Below are 23,972 nucleotides of genomic sequence, written 5' to 3' on the forward strand. Positions count from 1 at the left end.
AATAAACAAGTCGCTTAAATAAACTAGGCCCTATACAGACACGTTGAAACACTCAAATTGTGAGTGTGTGACCTATAATAATTTTACCATGATGCAACTGAAGAGCGGTGAGAAACTCAAGAAAAAAAATCAGTCATTCCTTTGTTAAAAATATGTATTTAAAATGTGTTTATTACATATCACACAATCATGCAATTTTAAAAAACCATATGAAGACTTCATGAAACGCAATAACATGCTGAAATGATTAAATAAAGCTATGTGGGATTAGGATGATAAGCAATACACAATGTGAACACAATAAAGAAGTGAACCAGGAAAATGACAGAAAACATGGGGTGAAGGTATACCTTTCTTAGTGACAGTACGCATTACAGGAGGCATCACTACACACTCAATTACTCCTGTGTACAGCAAGAGTTGCTATAAAAATCTATATATAACCTACATACGTACGTAGAAACATATTATTACACCTTTTCAAACAATATGCTGTTGAATTTGGTCTTTAGCCACTTAACAAAAGTAGAACATGAATAGACTCATCTTTACATTCTCTTTACATTCTCTAAATACTGGGACATTTCCAAAAAGTGACAAACTTCTTTGGATGGCAAGGAATTCATTCAGTATGAGAATCAATAATTATACTAAAACGATTAGTATGGTTTATGGCAAAGGGGCATCTCAGTAAACCTCTGGGAGGTACAATTTCAGGAATTTACAATACTTGAAAAATTACCTGAGGCTTTCATTGGTGAATTGCGCAACTGTGTATCTATGATGTAAAAAAATATATATAAAACGAATTATATATAATTAGAAATGCACTATTGGAAAGATATTCTCTGGTTAGTAAAACAAAACATCTCCAACATTCCTTGTAAACAAGGGTATTATTTCACTTTGACGTTAACAGCAAAACATTTAAATGTGGACATTCAAACCTTAAAAAAGAGCTAATTCCAAAAGCAAGATTGAAGTTCAAGATAGCAACTTGTCTTCTCAGAATTAGAGATTTATTAGCATTTCCCAGGTCACAAAATTCCACTGAAGTACTGTACTTCTCAGACACAAACACTGTTCTGTGGTACAGATAGGCAGCAACACACCCTTTGAGGAAACAATGATGTCTAGGAAGCTGAAATGCTCTTTTACACAGTCTCTCTCCTTATGTTTGGATAATAAATAAAGGACCATGGCGGGAAGGGAAACATGGCCCGTTTTGTAATCATTTGAACCTCCAGCCTGTCAGGACAAAATACCAGACATTTGCATGACATCGGAGGTAGATTGTGTCACAAGTCTTGCCTTGGAGAAACCAATAACCCACAAAGCTGGATAGTATGGATTTTGATAAATTATGACTTTTCTGCGTGCTTAGTGGTCAAGGGATTGTCGAGTCAAAATCCTTCACTGTAAAAGTTGTGGGTTCTCAAGTTCTCCAAGGGCAATCTTTATAATTATCAATGATTGTTGAATTGCAAGGGGGTGATAACATGTTTGAAAAGCCTAATAAACTATCCTGAGGGTGGTGCTTTGGTAAACAGAGTTGGCTGTAGACAAATCAGCCATTTTCTTTTCTTTACATTTCAAGGCCACAGGCAGAAGAATCAATACAAAATAAAAAATGGTGGACCATTTGGCCTTCAATACAATGAGAGAGGCCAACACCCATCAATTATGGCATGACATCAGCCACTAAACAAATTCTAGAAACAAATAAATATAAATAATATGATCGTTAAAACAAATACTTTTTCTAATAAAAGGTTAAACTGAGCACAGTTACATTGAGTCAAGTTAACCATTGACTAATGGTCACTTTTGTCAATGACATATGGTGGAGCGAGTGAGCCTACTACAATTAGAAGATATGCTGAAAGTATAATATTGGTTTACTATATGTGCGGGATAAAATACTCAACTTCAACAATAAATGAATTCATAATATGAATTAATTAATCCACGTTTCATGTAAATGACTCCCTACAAATCAACATTCATCCTTCACTCACGTTGCATAGTCGGACAAGCAGACGTTTAGTTTTAGGATCCTGTTTTGTGCTGGCTATAAACTACGTACAATGAAATGACAATGCTGGTTCTGATGTAGAAACACTGAAAATGATTTTTAGGCACTTTGTGGGCAAAATAAGCTAAACTATCAGAGATCATTACAACTGAATACAGCCTCAGGTAAAGTCAGGCCTATTTCAGGTCCAGACTACTGCAGCCTTGAGATGACAGTTCACATCTCATGTGCGGGACGCTTTAATTGTGCTTTAAGCTGCTCCCTTGAGGTGCCCGAGCACCTTTAAAACTAAGACAATGGTAAATCCTACAACCACTAGAAACAAGCTACCTCGCCACTCATTATCGCATACAGTACTTCATTGAAGTGATATTGTACACGCGGGTCATACTTCAAAAATATAACTCACTAATTCCCCACACATTCACAATCTTGCCATGTTTTAAAGAGTATCAAAAACCCCACAGATAAACAGAAAAGGGTGACTTAACGTTGACAGCATTTTTCCTGGTTATTAAATCTACTCACCAGTATACTTTTTGTATCTTTGCTATACTGTAGTCAAGACAAGCAAGTACTTATACTACTTATGAGATGATTGGGGTCATTTGAGAAACAATAGATAGTTTCTTTGACCATATATGGTCAATTATGTCCCCAGTGTTGATTGGAAATATAGTTATAAAAACAAACCCAATAAATCTAGTTTGTTTATCTTTTCAAAATTCTGCAAAGCCTAAAGCCTATTCAAGTTTGTATTGGACATTTCTACTCAATGAAAATAATGATCCTCAATGCCCTTAAAGAATGCACATTGAAAACGGGAGAATTTGCTAGCGAGACTGGCCTCTGCTATTCTTATGTAAATAAGTGCTTGCAGCCTTCAAAAAGCACCCAAGTAATGCGTGTGTTCCCTTGTAAGAAATATAAAATGTGAGATTTCTCCATTTTCCATTTTAACCTTTAAGTTAATTCAACAGCTGTAAGATTGATGGAAAACAACAATCTGATGCATAGCTCTTCAAGATCACATTCATGTTCAATCTATTATTACTTCAACATTTTCCCCACATTCTCCGGCAAAAGCAGCCATTAAAATATTGTTTACACATACACCACAGGTCAATACATATTTCGTCTATACTTGTATCATTAAAAATATATAATCAGCAGTTCCAAGTGTATACCTGCAAGTGAGTATGAACTCTGTATGTCTGGACACATCTCTTTGTTTTGAGTGTGTTTTAGATGACAGAATTGGGGTCTGCAGTCTTTGCTGCTAGTGCATCTCCCTGACCCCCACTGTCCCTCTTAAACTTCAGCATCTGCTCCTGGGTGCCATCCGTGGCTGCCTCTTGCTCTCTCCTGATACGTCTAGCCTCCACCCAGGGGATCAGACACAGCATGGCCCCACCAACGATGGGAGGGATACCAGCCAAATAGAAGGCCACGTCGTAGCTCCCCAGCCTGTCCCTGAGGAACCCTGGAGAAAGCGAGAGAAAGAGAAAAATCAACATCTGGGAGTCGCTCATCATGACTCATGTAGTGTCCTAAAAACTGGCCTCAACAAAACGAGGTACAAAGTTCAGCAGCACCCCTGAACCCCACAGGTCAGCTATAGTATGCCCCCAGTCAAACCACAGTGAACACCTCATTTGGTCCTCTCGGATATAAAACAAAGGCAGGCTTATCTGTGCTGGGACTGAGTGATACTAAGTAGTGTGTCGAAACTCACTCTTGTAATACAAATATTGCTGATTATTACTGTCCAGTGAAGACTGAGTGGATTAGGGTCAGAGCCAATAAGCACCCTCTGTTCGTCGCCCCTTGTGGTTGTTTCCCATCCCTCGTCAGCACCGAGTTGCATGACTTCCTGACTTTCCCTTAGTTTCCTTCCCTCTCCCTGGAATGCCAGTCTATTTCTGAGGAAAACAGATGCTTCGTTTGTAGTACAGTGTAAACAGGTTGCACATGACTCATGTGGATATGAATGACATCCAAGTTAGAAAGAGCTTATCATGAATGGACGTCTGTGCACTCAACATTCCAGGGGTGGAATTGACATACATTTTCCACAGGGTATATAATTTCTTACACATGTATCATATTCATGACATAATGTCTCTACTCATATCAACTTTGTAGAACGTGTGAAGTTGCCGTGTTCTGAATAGATGCATTTATGTACCTCTATGTTTGGTGGAGTATGAATGTAACACCCTACTTTCACAGTTCCACAGATAAACACCAGGTGGCACCAGTTTATAGAAAAACAACCCATATCAAACTCCAGGGAGAAACGCATCAACGTTTTACATCAAGCTAAATGTTCATATCTTTCAAACCACAAAACAGCACAAACTAACCGTGTGGCTGTATAACTTATCTTGCAGCAACAGAATGTCCTATTGTCCCCAGCAGAATGTTGTCATGATTCTACAGAGACTGGGGCTGCATCCCAATTCAAATCAAGTATTTTTTTCCCCTCCACACTTCTCCTAAAGTGTGCATTGGATTGGTTTAAGCACTGGAGGTAGTATCCATCATTGTTAAATCTATGAGGGGAGAAGGGCGGAGCATTGGGATGCAGCCTGGCTTGTCCACTGTACTATACCTGCAATAGGAGGGCCCACGGTCATGGGCACAGACATCATGCCCAGCAGGAAGCCGATGGCCTGGGACACGTTCTGGGAGCCCACAAGCTCGAAGGCGATGGGGGCCATGATGCAGATGAAACAGCCGTCAAACAGGCCCATTAGCAGACACACAGCGATAAGCCCTCCGAACACATGACACAGAGGAATCATCATGGACATCACGCCAATGACCATGACTGAAGACACCTGGGGGGACAGGAGGGGATGTCAGGGAGGAGATGTAAATGTGATGAACACAGCAGCATTGCAACAACTGATTACAGTAATGGTTATGGCATATGAGGAATTAGGAATTAGGGCAGACTTGAGACTTCGTCATAGTCTGGCCTGTGTAGGATCTCAAGAAAAGTAAGCGTTACCTGTAGGTAGACCTTGTTGACTCCATGTACGTAGTCAGCCACCTGGCCGAAGATGAGGCGGCCCACGCCAGACGTGATGCCGATGCACATGAGCAGAAGCTCCTTGTTGGCATCTTCTCCGAAGCGCTCCTGAACGTGCTTCATCTATGGGACAGACACGGAGGACACGACCACCTCATCAGCACTCAGTCACATCAGAACACAGCTACCAAATCAAATGGTATGTCGAGTGGAAAACTGACAAAAGAATTATAGATGCTTTGCTTCTAGATGTCATTGGAGGGATGGGGTGATGAAAAGGGAAGCATATGGAACACAATGTCTTAGCACTGTACGTGCATGATTCATTGGGGATCTACATGTGTGTTTGTGTAAGTGTATACATTGAGTTGTGTGAGTTGGTGCCAGCCTAAAACAGCTACACAGCAGGTGTTTTCACTCATGCCCCAGAGAGGGTGCTCTACACCTGGGGGAGGCACACCATTCATACAAGCAAATAAAACCCACCCCCATCTCCACAGTTCTACATATCAGACCCCTATATAATATTTACAGCAGCCCCTGAAAATCATTCTGCTCAATTCACAGGCAAAGTGACACAAAAATCTGGGAAATCTGGGAATACATAGTTGCGGTCATAGTATATCAGAGCATGTGAAATGCAGCCCAGATGTTGATTGTTCAAGGCCGCTGCCGGTCCCTTCTACCCAGGAGCACCATTCTGTGAGCCTAGAGCTGGGGAGGCATGGATGCCCGGCCCGGTACCTGGAGCCCCGCCAGTAGCTACAGCCCCCAAAGACTACATCAAAACCTCTTCCTGCCTCCCAGTCACAGAGCCTGTATTCCACCTCCCTGACCCTCATCTAATGCTCCCATCACGGTGTAGTCTTAAATGAGAGCAGCTGTGAAACACACACCTCATCCAGCCATGACCTATCAGAGAGCTCTCCCTCTCTCTCTCACACACACACACACACACACAAACACACACAAACACACAATGTGTTCCATAATGATTCAAATAGGCTCCATGTCCCAAATATGATCTGCTATTGCTAGGGATCCTCAGGAACAACCACACCAACGTGACAGAGGAAAGGTAAATGTAAGGAAGCTAACACTAAAGTGACAGTTATAAATGTAGCCTATTTGGGTATAACTGAAGGTGGCTACCGATAGTGGCTAATATTTAACACAATACAAATTGGAGAAAAAGTGAAAAGTCTGGGAATATAATTAAAAGATTCTAGAAATCATAAATCAACTCGGTAAGTTTGGCACTATACTGTAATCTGTGCATAGCTACAGAAGTTTATAGCTTGGGTCTCCAAACTTCATCCCAGGTTATAAGGCTGGCATTTCATAAACTGCCCTGTGGAAAAGGTGATGGGTTGATATGCTTCAGTTTGCTGCCATATGATTTGTCTCCAGCAATCACAAGGTAACATAGATATTTAACAATTGTCATTCATTATTTACAATTCTCCTTCTCCAAACAGCATACTAATTTACCTAGATTTTATCCATGTGTAAATCAGTGCATGGAGAATGAGTGGTATTTCTATAGGAAAAATAAAGTTGATGTTATTCCACTTGAAACCGACAGGTTGCCCCACCTTATTCATCATGCTTCATCATGCTTAAAGGTGGTGGAATTAAGTCAAGGTTTGCATAGTGTAGCTGTAGACACACCATTTTAAAAATCTCCACCCCCAAGTGGCGCAGTGGTCTAAGACGTCACTGCAGACCCTGGTTCGAGCCACGGCTGTATCACAACCGGCCGTGATCGGGAGTCCCATAGGGCGGTGCACAATTGGCCCAGCGTCGTTAGGGGAGGGTTTGGCTGAGGTAGGCCATCATTGTAAATAAGAATTTGTCCTTAAAATTAAAAAAAATAAGGCCTCCCAGGTGGCGCAGTGGTTAAGGGCGCTGTACTGCAGCGCCAGCTGTGCCACCAGACTCTGGGTTCGCGACCGGGAGGTCTGCGGGGCGTCGTCCGGGTTAGGGAGGGTTTGGCCGGTAGGGAAATCCTTGTCTCATCGCGCACCAGCGACTCCTGTGGCGGGATGGGTGCAGTGCGCCCAAGCCCGTACGGGAGTTGTAGCGATGGGACAAGACAGTAGCTACTAAAAACAATTGGACACCACGAAATTGGGGAGAAAGGGGTGTAAAAAAAGTGGATGAATAGCAAAGTCAGAATATGCGTAGAGAAAAAAGTGCATAACAAGAGAATGATGTTCCAGTCGGAATGTGCACGGGGTGACAGGGCATTCTCAGCCTGGGCTAGCACCCTAAGTCACATGATAGCCTACATGTAACTGCCAAAATAAAGGAATCTCCAGCATAGTGTCTTAAAAGGTTGTTGGGCCACCCCTACAGAGAACAGCTTCAATGCACCTTGGCATAGAATCTGGAACTCTATTGGAGGGACACTATTCTTCCACGAGAAATTCTATCATTTGGTGTTTTGTTGATGGTGGTGGAAAAAGCCGTCTCAGGCGCCATTCCAGAATCTCTCATAAGTGTTCAATTGGGTTGAGATCTGGTGACTAAGACAGCCATGGCATATGGTTTACATCGTTTTCATGCTCATCAAACCATTGACCACTCGTACCCTGTGGATGGGGGCATTGTCATCCTATGAGGGAATAGCCATGGTAGCCAAAATAATGGCCTACCCTGCATTTGCATATGACCCTAAGCATGATGGGATGTTCATTCCTTAAGTAACCACACCTGTGTGGAAGCACCTGCTTTCAATACACTTTGTATACCTCATTTACTCAAGTGTTTCCATTATTTTGTCAGTTACTTGTACATCTGGTCAGGTAGATTGACAGTCTGAACTCATCGGCTATGAAGATGTCACAGACGCATACTAGTGACCTTTTTAGCGGAAGAATTTGTGCTGCCCAAATATCTACTATTTTTTTGTGCCAATTTTTTATATTCCATGGTATGACCTTGTAGTCTCATTAAGCCAGCCTGATCTTGCGAGCTCACATTCTGTTTCACTTCACGTATCAAGTGAAACAAAACGTAAGCTCAGTGGTCAGTCTGGTTTCACGGGGCTATAGTTCTAAAGCCCACAGACAACATTCCTCCAGTACACAGGGTGTCCCACTCCCTGCTGGCTCAGATGCCAGGCCTGCGATTTGTCCATTATATTACCCAGCAGAACCTGGGCCTTAAACACTGCTGGGTCATCGATCTACCCTTTACTTGCTAAAGAACCCAACGCCAACCAGTGGGCATCCTATTATTTAATAAATAAATGAACGGATGCCCACTGGTTGGGCAGCACAAATTCTATATAATAGACAAAAGTATGTGGACATCTCTTCAAATGAGTGAATTAGGTCATTTCAGCCAAACCTGTTGTCGACAGGTGTATAAAATCTCCATAGACAAACATTGGCAGTAGAATGGCCCGTACTGAAGAGCTCAGTGACTTTCAACGCGGCACTGTCATAGGATGCCACCTTTCCAACAGGTCAGTTCGTCAAATTTCTGCCCTGTTAGAGCTGCACCGGTCAACTGTAAGTGCTGTTACTGTGAAGTGGAAACATCTAGGAGCAACAACGGCTCAGTCACGAAGTGGTAGACCACACAAGCTCACAGAACGGGACTGCCGAGTGCTGAAGAGCATAGCGTGTAAAAATCATCTGTCCTCGGTTGCAACCCTCACTACTGAGTTCCAAACTGCCTCTGGAAGCAACGTCAGCATAAGATCTGCTCGTTGGGAGCGTCATGAAATGGGTTTCCATGGCCGAGCAAACTTAAGATCACCAGGGGCAATGCCAAGCGTCGGCTGGAGTGGTGTAAAGCTCGCCGCCATTGGACTCTGAAGCGTTCTCTGGAGTGATGAATCACACTATGTCAAATACAGGTAGCCTAGTCAAATAATTAACATCCAATCACATTAACAGTTACTCTCTCGTGGGAATTCCACTAACGGTCCGTATGTAGCCAAACGTAGCTGATGCTCATGTTGGTATCTGTACTGGTGGTGCAAAAGCCATGACAGGGAGACATAGTGGAGTGGTAATGCGCATGCAAGCAGTTGATCTCGACACCACTTGGTTACACTGCAGCATCCACCGAGAGGCTCTTGGTTACGCTGCAGCATCCACCGAGAGGCTCTTGGGTACGCTGCAGCATCCACCGAGAGGCTCTTGGGTACGCTGCAGCATCCACCGAGAGGCTCTTGGGTACGCTGCAGCATCCACCGAGAGGCTCTTGGGTACGCTGCAGCATCCACCGAGAGGCTCTTGGGTACGCTGCAGCATCCACCGAGAGGCTCTTGGGTACGCTGCAGCATCCACCGAGAGGCTCTTGCTGCCAAGGGGATGCCTGACAGCTTGAAGGACGTTTTGGACACTACAGTGAAAATGGTTAGCTTTGTTAATGCAAGTCCCCTGAATTCTCTCGTGTATTCTCTGCATTATGCAATGATATGGGCAGCGACCATGCAACACTTTTACACCATACAGAAGTGCGCTGGTTATCAAGGGGCAAATTATTGACACTTTTTAAAAAAATTGAGAGACAAGCTTAAAGTTCTTTATTGACCATCATTTTCACTTGTCTTTTTATCACCTGAATGATGATTCTAGGATTACAGGGACTCTCCACAACTATATTCAATGTGCTGGACAAAATTGAGGCTGATTAAGAAGTTGGAGCTATTTTCTGTCTGCATTAACAAGGACAACACACAGGTCTTTCCATCATTGTATGATTTTTTTGGTGTGCAAATTAACTCAATCTTAAAGACAATGTCAAATGTGATATAGCGAAGCACCGGAGTGAGTTGGGTGCGCAATTACGCAGGTACTTTCCCGAAACGGATGACACAAACTGGATTCGTTATCCCTTTCATGCCCTGCCTCCAGTCCACTTACTGATATCTGAACAAGAGAGCCTCAAAATTGCAACAAGCGGTTCTGTGAAAATGTCATTTAAATCAGAAGCCACTGCCAGATTTCTGGATAGGAAGTATCCTTCCTGCCTTGGAAAATCACGCTGTTAAGACACTGATGACCTTTGCAACCACATACCTATGTGAGAGTGGATTCTCAGCCCTCACTAGCATGAAAACTAAATACAGGCACAGACTGTGTGTGGAAAATAATTTAAGACTGAGACTCTCTCCAATACAACCCAATATTGCAGAGTTATGTGCATCCTTTCAAGCACACCCTTCTCATTAACCTGTGGTGAGTTATTCACTATTTTCGATTAACAAATAAGGTTTTATATGTAAGATGGTTAGATAAAGAGCAAAATTATTGATTATTATAATATTACTTGTGCCCTGGTCCTATAAGAGCTCTGTCACTTCCCACAAGTCAAGTTGTGACAAAAAACAAAAACAAAAAAATCACTCATTCTTATGTTTAATAAATGTATCATATATGGCAGGCTTACAATGATGACAAAAAACAACATTTGAGAGTGTGCTGACCCTGGTGCTAGAGGGAGTACAGCTGGAGGTTGAATATTTGAAGGGGTACGGGACCATAAAAAGTTTGGGAACCACTGTTCTAGACGAGTCCAACATTGTGGCAACAGTTTTGGGAAGGCCCTTTCCTGTTTCAGCATTACAATGCCTCCATGCACAAAGTGAGATCCACCCATCGTGGATCCCCCCAACACCTTTGGGATGAATTGGAATGCCGACTGCGAGCCAGGCCTAATCGCCCAAAATCAGTGCCCGACCTCACTAATGCTCTTGTGGCTGAATGGAAGCAAGTCCCCACAGCAATGTTCCAACATCTAGTGGAAAGCCTTCCCAGGCGAGTGGATGCAGTTATAGCAGCAAAGGGCTTATTAATGCCCATGATTTTGGAATGAAATGTTCAAAGAGCATGTGTCCACATACTTTTGGCCATGTAGTGTACTGCACTACTTTGACAAGAGCCTTATGGGTCCTGATCAAACGTAGTGCACTTATATATAGGGAATAGGGTACCATTTGGGACGCAGCCTCTAATTGTGTCCCTGTCTGAGATCACATATTCCGTAGTATTCTGGCACATGTGCTGACCATGTGACCTACTGCCTATAGACTTACCTCCCGCCAGGTGCACCTGTCGGGAACATGGCACATCCTTCCTAAATAAAATACCCACCATCCACACACACACCATCTCCAACACGGCACGACCAAGGCACAGGCACAAAAACACCACAACAGCGTCATTGCACACTGACGCACGCTCTCTGACACATGCACAGGCAAACAAACACAACCATCATCCTCATCAATGACACTCTCTCCGCTCCGCTCTGCACACACACACACCCAAACTACTCTTTCAAACCAATATACACAAACATGGCCATTGAGAACTCCACAGATCTGCTCTGTTCTTGCTAAACTAATTCCATCTGCAGCTCAGCCAGAGAACAACACTCCCTCATTCTCTCCGATAGCTTTATTATAACCCTTTCAATGCCAGACTCTCTCCATCACCCAGCACCTGGTTGCATCATTTAAAACAACCTAAATGGGTTTGTTTGTTTGTTGTCGAAGTGGTGGGAGTTAAAACTCTCACCAGTGAGAGTGACTATCACAGTGGTGCAAATCCAACATTAATGGAAATGCTGAATAAACCTAATTTGATGAACATTTTTCATAATTTACTGTAATTAGGAAGCACTGAGAGAAAGCTAACCTGCACTGCCTGTGACACTGTACCTTAGTTTTTCACAATACCTCATCTTCAGACCAAGTCTGCAACACTGCAAGCACATTCTGTTTTACACTCAGTTTTCAATTGTAAAACACCTTTTTTGCAAAACACTCTACATTAGACACGTCATTCAAAACTAACAGGTCTTGTGTTTTGTTTGGAAAAAACACTGCCATTCAAAATGCCACACTCATTTGCCGATTACCTACACCCAGTGCCCACGTGTAAAAACACACTTAGAAATCAGAGCTTGAGCACTATAAATAGGCTTCAGGTTGGCTTTCTTGGTTTGGACAACAATGGAGGCCACTTTTGGAGAGCGAGTTCGATGAAGAGTGAGAGGAAGAGGGGGATGAGGAGGAGGAAGAGGACAAGCCCATTTGTTTCTCTTCTACTGTATGTGTTTTGCCTGTTACTGTTCATCCCGAAATCTGGATGAAAATACAATGTTTTGAGAAAGAAATACATTTTATTCCCCCCCTTGCATGTCTGATTACAGTGTAAATATATACTGAATATGCATACGTACTGTATATTTGTGCACTTACATGTACGTGTGAGTGCTATGACAAACTGCCGTGGACTCCACTGCACACTGAACATGCAAAAGACACATTTGTCACATCCGTGTGTAGTTGGAGTGTGGAAGCAATTGTCAAAAACTGTAATACAATCCATGCACTGACTGGATCTTCTGCTGTCTGCCCTTTTGATTTGCACCCCAATATTATCCAGGCAGTTGAGGCATCCCTGGCAAATAGATTCAACATTGGACATGCAGCAACAAGAGTAAACCTGTGTAAACTTGTCCCTGGAAATTCCTTTCCCTTTGATCCGACCTCGACAAACACAGTCGTACATGAAAGACATTATCTAATCCTCCAATATGTGAAATACCTAAAATAGAGTGAGGGAAAGCTTCTGCAGGACTTTAGACTCCCACAATCTTGGGGACGGGCTTGGCTTCAGAAAAGGGGGAATAGTAACTGCGAGTACGACGTGCACAAACACTGTGGCACTAAAAAGGACTCAGCACTTTGGCCAGAGCAGAGGGAGGAAAAACAGAACAGCTAGCATATCCCAGTAGGCTTAGCGGGCGGCTCTGTTAGTCCCTGCACACAGGGGTGAGCTTTCCCTTCCTGAAAGTTAAGGTGAACAATCCAGCCTTCCTGATGGTTCTGGTGACAGAGGGGCTGGGGATGGGGATAGGGCCCAGCGGTGTCCCAGACGTGTAGCAGACACTGGAGAAGTGTTAGGAAAACATGGAGGGCCTTCCCCAGGAGAAAGTGACCTCCCTCCAAAAACAAAGTAATCTCCTCCAAGTAAACAGTGGCCTACTGAACCCTCGACCCTTCCCTCCCCTCCACACTTCTCCCCTCCCTTCTTCCTAAATCATGTTTTTCCATCCATATTGTATTTTTTCTTCCTATAAATTGTACTCAATACTGGAATAATAAAACCTGTGTTTATGTTACTTTGCCTCGGCTGAAACGGGACTATTTTTACTCCCCCCAGATCAAACCTCCCAACATGACTCTCCACAGACCACACAACTAATGCATCTACTGTAAGGCATTGCTATAAAATACTGCAACTGGTACGCATCAAAACAACTTGTCGCACATTTAGTAACTGTTAGGAATGGAGTGAAAAATCTATATTTAGATGGAGTTATCTTCTGTCTGGAATCCCTGAGTTCTGGGGAGTCTCATGCTCTTTGACATATGCTATGTACTAGAGGTCGACCGAATATGATTTGTCAACGCCGATACCGATTATTGGAGGACCAAAAAAGCCGATACCGATTAACCGGACGATTTGTATTTATTTATTTGTAATAATGACAATTACAACAATACTGAATGAACACTTATTTTAACTTAATATAATACATCAATAAAATCAATTTAGTCTCAAGTAAATAATGAAACATGTTCAATTTGGTTTAAATAAGTGTTGGAGAAGAAAGTAAAAGTGCAATATGTGCTATGTAAGAAAGCTAACGTTTCAGTTCCTTGCGAACATATGAAAGCTGGTGGTTCCTTTTAACATGAGTCTTCAATATTCCCAGGTAAGAAGTTTTAGGTTGAAGTTATTATAGGAATTATAGGACTATTTCCCTCTATACCATTTGATAATAATATAATATTTATAATATTTGACTATTGGACGTTCTTATAGGCACTTTAGTATTGCCAGTATAGCTTCCGTCCCTCTTCCGTCCCTCTCCTCGCTCCTCCCTGGGCTCGAACCAGCAACACAACGACAACAGCCAACATCAAAGCAGCGTTACCCATGCAGAGCAAGGGGAACAACTACTAGATTGCTCAGAGCGAGTGACGTTTGAAACGCTATTAGCGAGCGCTAACTAGCTAGCCATTTCACTTCGGTTACACCAGCCTCATCTCGGGAGTTGATAGGTTTGAAGTCAAACAGTGCAATGCTTGACGCACAACGAAGAGCTGCTGGCAAAACTCACTAAAGTGCTGTTTGAATGAATGTTTACGCGCCTGCTTCTGCCTACCACCGCTCAGTCAGATTATATGCAACGCAGGACACGCTAGATAATATCTAGTAATATCATCAACCATGTGTAGTTAACTAGTGATTATAATTGATTGTTTTTTTATAAGATAAGTTTAATGCTAGCTAGCAACTTACCTTGGCTTACTGCATTCGCGTAACAGGCAGTCTCCTTGTGGAGTGCAACGAGAGAGAGGCAGGTCGTTATTGGACTAGTTAACTAAGGTTGCAAGATTGGATCCCCGAGCTGACAAGGTGAAAATCTGTCTTTCTGCCCCTGAACAAGGCAGTTAACCCACCGTTTCTAGGCCGTCATTGAAAATAAGAATGTGTTACTAACGGACTTGCCTAGTTAAATAAAAAAAAATAAAAAAAGGTATAAAAATAATACATTAAAAATTTAAATTTAAATTTTAAATCGGTGCCCAAAAATACCGATCTCCGATTGTTATGAAAACTTGAAATCGGCCCCAATTACAGTGCCTTGCGAAAGTATTCGGCCCCCTTGAACTTTGCGACCTTTTGGCACATTTCAGGCTTCAAACAAAGATATAAAACTGTATTTTTTGTGAAGAATCAACAACAAGTGGGACACAATCATGAAGTGGAACGACATTTATTGGATATTTCAAACTTTTTTAACAAATCAAAAACTGAAAAATTGGGCGTGCAAAATTATTCAGCCCCCTTAAGTTAATACTTTGTAGCGCCACCTTTTGCTGCGATTACAGCTGTAAGTCGCTTGGGGTATGTCTCTATCAGTTTTGCACATCGAGAGACTGACATTTTTTCCCATTCCTCCTTGCAAAACAGCTCGAGCTCAGTGAGGTTGGATGGAGAGCATTTGTGAACAGCAGTTTTCAGTTCTTTCCACAGATTCTCGATTGGATTCAGGTCTGGACTTTGACTTGGCCATTCTAACACCTGGATATGTTTATTTTTGAACCATTCCATTGTAGATTTTGCTTTATGTTTTGGATCATTGTCTTGTTGGAAGACAAATCTCCGTCCCAGTCTCAGGTCTTTTGCAGACTCCATCAGGTTTTCTTCCAGAATGGTCCTGTATTTGGCTCCATCCATCTTCCCATCAATTTTAACCATCTTCCCTGTCCCTGCTGAAGAAAAGCAGGCCCAAACCATGATGCTGCCACCACCACGTTTGACAGTGGGGATGGTGTGTTCAGGGTGATGAGCTGTGTTGCTTTTACGCCAAACATAACGTTTTGCATTGTTGCCATAAAGTTCCATTTTGGTTTCATCTGACCAGAGCACCTTCTTCCACATGTTTGGTGTGTCTCCCAGGTGGCTTGTGGCACCAGTCTTCTCCTTGTATTAGCTGAAAGTTTAGAGGGACGGCCAGGTCTTGGTAGATTTGCAGTGGTCTGATACTCCTTCCATTTCAATATTATCGCTTGCACAGTGCTCCTTGGGATGTTTAAAGCTTGGGAAATCTTTTTGTATCCAAATCCGGCTTTAAACTTCTTCACAACAGTATCTCGGACCTGCCTGGTGTGTTCCTTGTTCTTCATGATGCTCTCTGCGCTTTTAACGGACCTCTGAGACTATCACAGTGCAGGTGCATTTATACGGAGACTTGATTACACACAGGTGGATTGTATTTATCATCATTAGTCATTTAGGTCAACATTGGATCATTCAGAGATCCTCACTGAACTTCTGGAGAGAGTTTGCTGCACTGAAAGTAAAGGGGCTGAATAATTTAGCACGCCCAGTTTTTCAGTTTTTGATTTGTTAAAAAAGTTTGAAATATCCAATAAATGTTGTTCCACTTCATGATTGTGTCCCACTTGTTGTTGATTCTTCACAAAAAAAAATACAGTTGTATATCTTTATGTTTGAAGCCTGAAATGTGGCAAAAGGTAGCAAAGTTCAAGGGCCGAATACTTTCGCAAGGCACTGTAATCGGCCATTCCGATTAATCGGTCGACCTCTACTATGTACAGTATAATATAGGCTAAGGCTGATGTGCTACTGTTCAGACTTCATCAGTTATCTAAGAATGTGAAAGGCACCACAGATTAACAGTCCAGTATATGTAAGCACTGCTTGTATTTTATTAATCTTTCTACTCCCATTTAAAAGAGGAAAAAAATCTTAAATAAGCTGACAGAAAATCATCAATTGATGTGTGGGTCTAAACTTGATAAGCCTTCATCATAGCAGCTTAACAGCATTTCAAATGTTGATATTCAATGAAAAGAAAAATAGATGCTTATGATTAAATGTGAAACAATACTCAGTTGAACTGAGAAAAATATTTATAGAACGGCCAAAAGGTCAGGAGAGGTGCTTAAAAACAACGGTCATACAGGTCGATGAGACCACACAGTAACTCAAGTTCACACACGCAGCCATACTGTAATTTAGCCCAGCCAGCATGTCACAGGCATGAAGCCCTTCATAGTCGAGGTGTAGGCCCCTCTCATCACCTTCCACACTAATAACACTTGATACTAATGTGTTTTGTATCTGTGTTTGTGAAGATCAATTGACCCCGATTACTGCTAACTGAGTTACCCAGAGCCAATGTCCAAAACACATCATGAAGGGAGATATTAAGAATATGATGGACCGTGTCTGCTAGAGAGGCTGCTTAGGGGAGGACGGCTCATAATAATGTCTGGAACGGAGTGAATGGAATGACATCAAACACATATAAACCATGTTTGATACCATTTCCCTAATTCCTCTCCAGGCAGTACCACGAGCCCGTCCTCCCCAATTAAGGTGCCACCAACCTCCTGTGAAATCAAACCCACATGTTCCACACTGCCACATCTCTGTGTTTCTACATGTCAGTAACCTTTAACACAGGGGCCTGAGTAATGAAACAAATACACAAACCAACACATTGGTACACACAGTACACATCAAAGATCCCCCCATGAAAAATAAAAGCACTCACCAGGTGAACGTAAGGCACAAAGTATCCGTAGAGGGCTGCAGGGATGCCGAAGACCCAGATCCGGTAGCCCAGAGACTTCCAGATGCTGACGTTGAACACCTTGCTCATGGGCGGGCAGCAGCTGCCTGGCTTCTTGCTGTTGACAGGTTTGGGCAGCAGGGGAGTGTAGGTTAACCCAGCCAGCATGAGGATGAACATGAGGATGCTGAGGATCCTCATGGTGTTCTGCAGGCCCACCTTCTCCAGCAGGCTTGACAGGATGAAGGGCAGGGTGACGGTGAAGGCAGAGCTGCCGGCCGTCACGATGCCGTTGACCAGGCACAGGCGCTTCTTGAAGTAGTGTCCCAGGATCACCAGGCTGGGCTGGTAGGCGAAGGAGCAGCCTGTGGCGAACACGATGCCATAAGTGAAGTACATGGGACCCAGGGACCTGTGGGGTCAGAGAGGAGAGACCGGACAGGATGCGGGGTCAATTTTATGTTTACAGCTGCTTAAAGTTCACACAAAGAAAAACACGTTTGAGTAACTTGACTCCATAGAGGAGTCAAGTTGTCTGACTCATTTTAGTCTAGTTTGGAAAACTAGACTTGCTGGCTTGGTTCAACTTCCAATACCTGGAGGGTATCAGTTACAGGTCGTGTGTACTATGCTGGCTGAGTAATGTCAGCCCTGTTTGTTTGTATACCTCCCAGTCCTCGGTGAACCAACTGCAGGCCGGATAAATAGATGTTTTTTGTTTTTTTACCTTTATTTAACTAGGCAAGTCAGTTAAGAACAAATTCTTATTTTCAATGACGGCCTAGGAACAGTGGGTTAACTGCCTGTTCAGGGGCAGAACGACAGATTTGTACCTTGTCAGCTCAGGGATTTGAACTTGCAACCTAGTCCAACGCTCTAACCACTAGGCTACCCTGCCACCCCAGATGAGAGAGGGAGGTCAGGGGTGAGCTGGAGCTGCTTCTAGGCCAGGCCAGGCCAAGCCAGGTTCGAGCTCATGGCAGGTCTCTCAGAGTGCTACAGTCATCAGCTCTAATGTTCACTCACTTCTCACACCACTACAGGGCTGATATCAGATAAAACACAGCGTATTCATTTATGGCCACACCTTTAATGATCCTTTCCCAGTACTTCAACTCAGTGGTGGAAAATTATGCATTGTCATACTTCAGTAAAAAACTGAGTATTTGGTTTTAAATATACTGAAGTATCAAAAGTAAAAGTATAAATCATTTCAAATTCCTTATATTGAAAAAACCTAATGGCACTATTCCAGTTTTTATTTTATGGATAACCAAGGGCACATCATTTACAAACAAAGCATTTGTGTTTAGTGAGTCAGACAGGGATGATAACATCAAGAGAAAGTTTTTTGGGATGTCAAGGAAAATGTATGGAGTAAAAATAGCATTATTTTCTTTAGGAATGTAGTGAAGTAAAAGTTGTCAAAAATATAAATAGTAAAAGTACAGATACCCCAAAAAACAACTTTGGTAGATTTTCACTTATTTACCCCACTGCTTCTACTGTACCCTGGTGATCTTTGTTCCCTCATTTTAGACTATCATGAGTCTGGATATGCAGAAGTAGGATCTTAATTTGAGCCAGTTTGCTACAGCAGGAAAATAATCCTGCAGCAATAATAGGAAATATTAATGATGTGTATTATAATTAAATTGACATTTTTGTAGCGGTTGATACATTTTTCACAAGGGAAAGAATAGTCCGATTTCAAAGAGGAAACTTAAGAAGCCTTTCTAAACCTCAAATACTCTACAAGTTTTAAATGTCCTGTTATTTCAAATTAAGATCCTACATCGGTAGGACAACCCAGAGGGTTTTCTAAGTGTTATTTGAAGGGCATCAATATACTGACTGAGCTGACAGTATTATTACACTGGCCAGGTGCAGAACATTGTTTGCTTATAAGCAATATTTAATGCTATATTAGGTGATGGAAGTGTCAACAGAAACTATTGTGCAATGTATTTCCATGCAGTCAAGGTACTGTTGTGTGTATTAACAGATTAAATGGTTGAGTTTGGTAGTGTACCATCACATGAGATGATTAGAAAGGGATGACGGGAGACCAACCCTTAACTGCAGTAGGCCCTTTATCTTGTTATCACACACGTGTAAGGAGGACTTTAGTATAAAGAAGTCCAACACACCGACAACATTTTAACACAACACATAAGAATGGTTGATGAAAGAGGGTAGCTATAGAAGTACTGACTTGACGAAAGAGCTGGCCAGCAATCCCACCAGGCCCACGGCGGCTCCGCCCATGGCTGTCACCCTGCAGCCAAGCAGGTCTGTGAAGACGCTGACAATGGGCGAACAGAAGAAGATCATCCCCATGGAGAGGGAGCCCACCCACGCTGCAGGACAGAGAGAGACAGAGAGATAGGAGAGTTAAGCTTAAAGCACATGGTGTATTACATTACTGCTCAGTGACAATAACAGCAACACTTCACACAGACCAGAGATCCTATTAAATGACCTAATTCTAGAATACAGACTGTTGTTACTTGGGAAATGTTGCTAGAGCGTGAGGCACCCCTCTTCCCGGCTGCCACGCTAAACAAACTATTTAAAAACAGGTTTTACCAATTACCATGAACAATTCTTGTCAACAAGAAAAGACATGAATAAGTAAAAGCTTGCATCATATAGGTTAAGCTTATATGCTTAGTTGTGCATTATGTACACATATATCAGATAGTTCTCTTCACTGGCCTTTGGAGTCCGTTTCTGGGTTAAGAGATTTAAGCTTACTACAGTACAAGCTCTACGCAGAGCCAGGATTTGGAGTGTTGCAATGTTGTTTTTCGTCACAAATGTGCGGCTCCGCTCATGCAATTTTCAGGTCGTAAAAAAGTGACACCCTGTATCATTCCTTCTGCAGCTGTGGGGGCAGTTGTTGTTTTGTTCCTTGATCTGATCTATAGGCTTTTCATCAAAGTAGACCATTTTGCAACCAAAAATAATCTCAACGAATGTTCAAACAGTAAACCAAACAACCAGAATCCATCCAAAAAGGTATTTTGTTTAGAAGTAATAACTAGTGTTTACAGACTATTGTGAAATGGTAGAACCTGCTGTAGCCAACTAGCTAGCCATGTGCTTTTTTCTACCTGACCAAAACATGACAGGGTTCTATTTTTAGCTGATATGGGAATGAATACACAAGCAGCATGAACTGAGATAATGTTTTAGGTTACACCGGCAAGTATAAAAATATTTGCCAAGGCATATATTTTTATTATAAATTGATTATTTCACATGGAGATGTGGGAAGCTAAAAGGCTAGCTAGCCAGGCTAAAGCTAGTTACTACTACTAGAAAGGGAAGGCCACTCTTCCTTGCTTTCACAAAATGAAATGACACACACACACACACACTTTGCCGCCCCCCCCCCCCCCCCCCGCCCGCATTGGGAATGAGAGTGGGACCAGCGAGTATATCATGTTACCAAAAGGTGTCCCCTACTCCAAAAATCCCACTTCACCCACGTAGATTGACAGAGTAAAGCTTGTAGTAACCTTTAGGTGTGACTCCTCAAATCATTGAACTAAACAAATGCATGAACTCCGGTCTAAACTTTGACCAATCCTATGGAATAGGCCATGTTTATCTACACATGACAGTCCTAAAGTATGACGAGGATGAGTGAACTAAATGTCTGAATGAGTCCCTGAGTATACCAAACATTAGGAACATCTTAATATTGAGTTGCGCGCCCCCCCCCCCCCCCCTCCCTGCCCTCAGAACAGCCTCAATTTGTCGGGCATGGACTCTACAAGGTGTCAAAAGCATTCCACAGGGATGCTGGCGCATGTTGACTCCAATGCTTCCCACAGATGTGTTAAGTTGTAATACCTACTCGTTTCAAGCAGACCACCACAGTCCCTGTGCCCAAGGAAGCAAAGGTAACCTGCCTAAATGATTACCACCCTGTAGCACTCACGTCGGTAGCCATGAAGTGCTTTGAAATGCTGGTCATGGTTCACATCAACAGCATCCTCCTGGATACCCTATACCCACTCCAATTCACATACCACACCAACAGATCCACAGATGACACAATCTCAAATCGCACTCCACACTGCCCTTTCCCACATGGACAAAAGGAACACCTATGTGAGAATGCTGTTCATTGACTACAGCTCAGCGTTCAACACCATAGTGTTCTCAAAGCTCACATCACTAAGCTAAGGATCCTGGGACTAAACACCTCCCTCTGCACCTGGATCCTGGACTTACTGACGGGGCGCCCCCAGGTGGTAAGGGTAGGCAACAGCACGTCTGCCACGCTGATCCTCAACACTGGGGCCACTCAGGGGGGTGTACTTAGTCCCTTACTGTACTCCTTGTTCACCCACGACTGCATGGCCAAGCACGACACCAACACCATCATTAAGTTTGCTGACGACACAACAGCCTGATCACCCACAACGATGAGACGGCCTATTGGGAGGTCAGAGACCTGACAGTGTGGTGCCAGAACAACAACCTCTCCCTCAATGTGAGCAAGACATAGGCTCTGATCGTGGACTACAGGAAAAGGAGGGCCAAACAGGCCCCCATTAACATCGATAGGGCTGTAGTAGAGCGGGTCGAGAGTTACAAGTTTCTTGGTGTCCACATCAACAAACTATCATGGTCTTAACACACCAAGACAGTCATGAAGAGGGCATGACAACAACTTTTCCCCCTCAGGAGACTGAAAAGATTTGGCATGGGTCCCCAGATCCTCAAAAAGTTCTACAGCTGCACCATCGAGAGCATCCTGACCGGTTGCATCACCACCTGGTATGGCAACTGCTCGGCATCTGACTGTAAGGCTCTAGAGGGTACTGTGTACAGCCCAGTACATCACTGGGGCCAAGCTTTCTGCCATCCAGGAACTATATAATAGGCAGTGTCAGAGGAAAGCCCAAAACATTGTCAGAGACTCCAATCACCCAAGTCATAGACTGTTTTCTCTGCTACCGCACGGCAAGCGGTAACAGAGCGCCAAGTCTAGAACAAAAAGGCTCCTTAACAGCTTCTACCCCCAAGCCATAAGGCCGCTGAACAATTAATCAAATGGCCACTGGACTATTTACATTGACCCCCCCCCTCCATTTGTTTGTACACTGCTGCAACTCACTGTTTATTATCTATGCATAGTCACTTCACCCTACCTACATGTACAAATTAACTCAACTAACCTGTACCCCCCACACATTGACTTGGTACCCCTGTATATATTTGTTATTTTATTGTGTTACTTTTATATTATATATATTTTATTATATTTTATTATATTTTAGTTTATTTTGTAAATATTTTCTTAACTCTTCTTGAACTGCACTGTCGGTTAAGGGCTTGTAAGTAAGCATTTCACGGTAAGGTCTACACTTGTTGTATTCGGCACATGTGACAAATAAAGTTTGATTTGAAGTTGACTGGATGTCCTTTGGGTGGTGGACCATTCTTGATACAAATGGGAAACTGAGCGTGAAAACCGTAGCAGCATTGCAGTTGTTGACACAAACCAGTCCGCCTGGCACCTACTACCATACCCCATTCAAAGTTACTTCAATCTATTGTCTTTCCCATTCACCCTCTGAATGGCACACATACACAATCCATGTCTCAATTGTCTCGAGGCTTAAAAACCCTTCATTAACCTGTCTCCTCCCCTTCATCTACACTAATTTAAGTGGATTTAACAAGTGACATCAATAAAGGATCTTAGCTTTCACCTGGATGCACCTGGTCAGTCTTCTTGAAATAGTCTAAATAAACACAGCACGGAGCTGAATAAACATTGTTTCTGGCCTTTATTCTTATCATAGGAAATAAGCAAACATGAGATGGGGAGAGGAAAAAGACAAGCAACAGTAAAAGAACACACACATGCGCACACACACACACCACACACACACACACACACACACACACAGGGCAATTGTGCAAGAGTCAGCCAGTGCCCTTTGACCAGAGAAATTATAGAGAAGCATAATTACCAAGTGAATAACAAATGTTTGGAGCAAGACCGACTGGGCCACAGCTAGGGGTAACTCCCAGTCACACTGACTAGCACCACAACTCATAGACAAGAGGGGATCATTTCTGCTACTAGTTTCCCCACAGAAAAAAACCAGTCTGGGGAATGTGACCGGGGAAACAAAACTTCACAAGTGAAAGTGTTATTTCCCCCCCCATTCCACCCAGGGGAAGAGCATGGGCCAGGGTTCACAGTTTATTCTCCTCTTATTTTCCCTCTGAGGAATCCCTTTTCTCCCAAGGCTGCCTGATAGGCTAATTCTATTATTCCAGATTGTCATCACAAGCGTGATCTATTTGTACAATCCATCACAGTCAAAAATCAGTAGGTGTCTTTAATATCAACATGATAAAGAAGACAAGGCCCCACAAGTGAATGTATATAGTTACACCCAACAGATCCTGTTTGTGCCATCTTGCCAACTCAAGGAGCATAGGAGCTGGTGAGACTGCACAAATAGAGCTGGTAACAGGCTAGTGAACAGACTCAATGCTAGAGCCACTCCTAGGGATGGAAATACAAGGCCAGGACATTGATTCTGTCACATTCACTGAGTCAAAACTCTGTCTAGCCTGGTGACTAGTAGTGGCGTGGCATGATATAATAGGCTAATCATTCAGCTTGTAATAAATCTATATCTGTGTGCTTAATGAATTTAATCTACCTCTCTGCGAAATGAACGATTGAACAGAGTTTGCAGAGTCACAGAAGGTAACCTG

General features: G+C 42.9%; 1 protein-coding gene across 2 annotated transcripts in view; it reads right to left on the minus strand.

Annotated features, from left to right (window-relative positions):
- Positions 1 to 153: 153 nt before the first annotated feature.
- The window catches only part of LOC109900671 (monocarboxylate transporter 10-like), a 72,173-nt gene continuing 48,354 nt past the window's right edge, over positions 154 to 23,972 (minus strand). For both annotated transcript variants that reach the window (XM_020496403.2, XM_031837065.1), the window contains exons 2-6: positions 19,432 to 19,576; positions 17,199 to 17,628; positions 5,052 to 5,195; positions 4,650 to 4,878; positions 154 to 3,518 (exon numbers count right to left, since the gene is read on the minus strand). In XM_020496403.2, coding sequence (XP_020351992.1) covers positions 3,280 to 3,518; positions 4,650 to 4,878; positions 5,052 to 5,195; positions 17,199 to 17,628; positions 19,432 to 19,576 — 1,187 coding nt within the window. In that variant the 3' untranslated portion in view covers positions 154 to 3,279. The remainder of the gene's footprint in view (positions 3,519 to 4,649; positions 4,879 to 5,051; positions 5,196 to 17,198; positions 17,629 to 19,431; positions 19,577 to 23,972) is intronic.

The sequence above is a fragment of the Oncorhynchus kisutch genome, linkage group LG12 (assembly GCF_002021735.2).
Source record: "Oncorhynchus kisutch isolate 150728-3 linkage group LG12, Okis_V2, whole genome shotgun sequence".
In the NCBI taxonomy this organism is placed as follows: domain Eukaryota; kingdom Metazoa; phylum Chordata; class Actinopteri; order Salmoniformes; family Salmonidae; genus Oncorhynchus; species Oncorhynchus kisutch.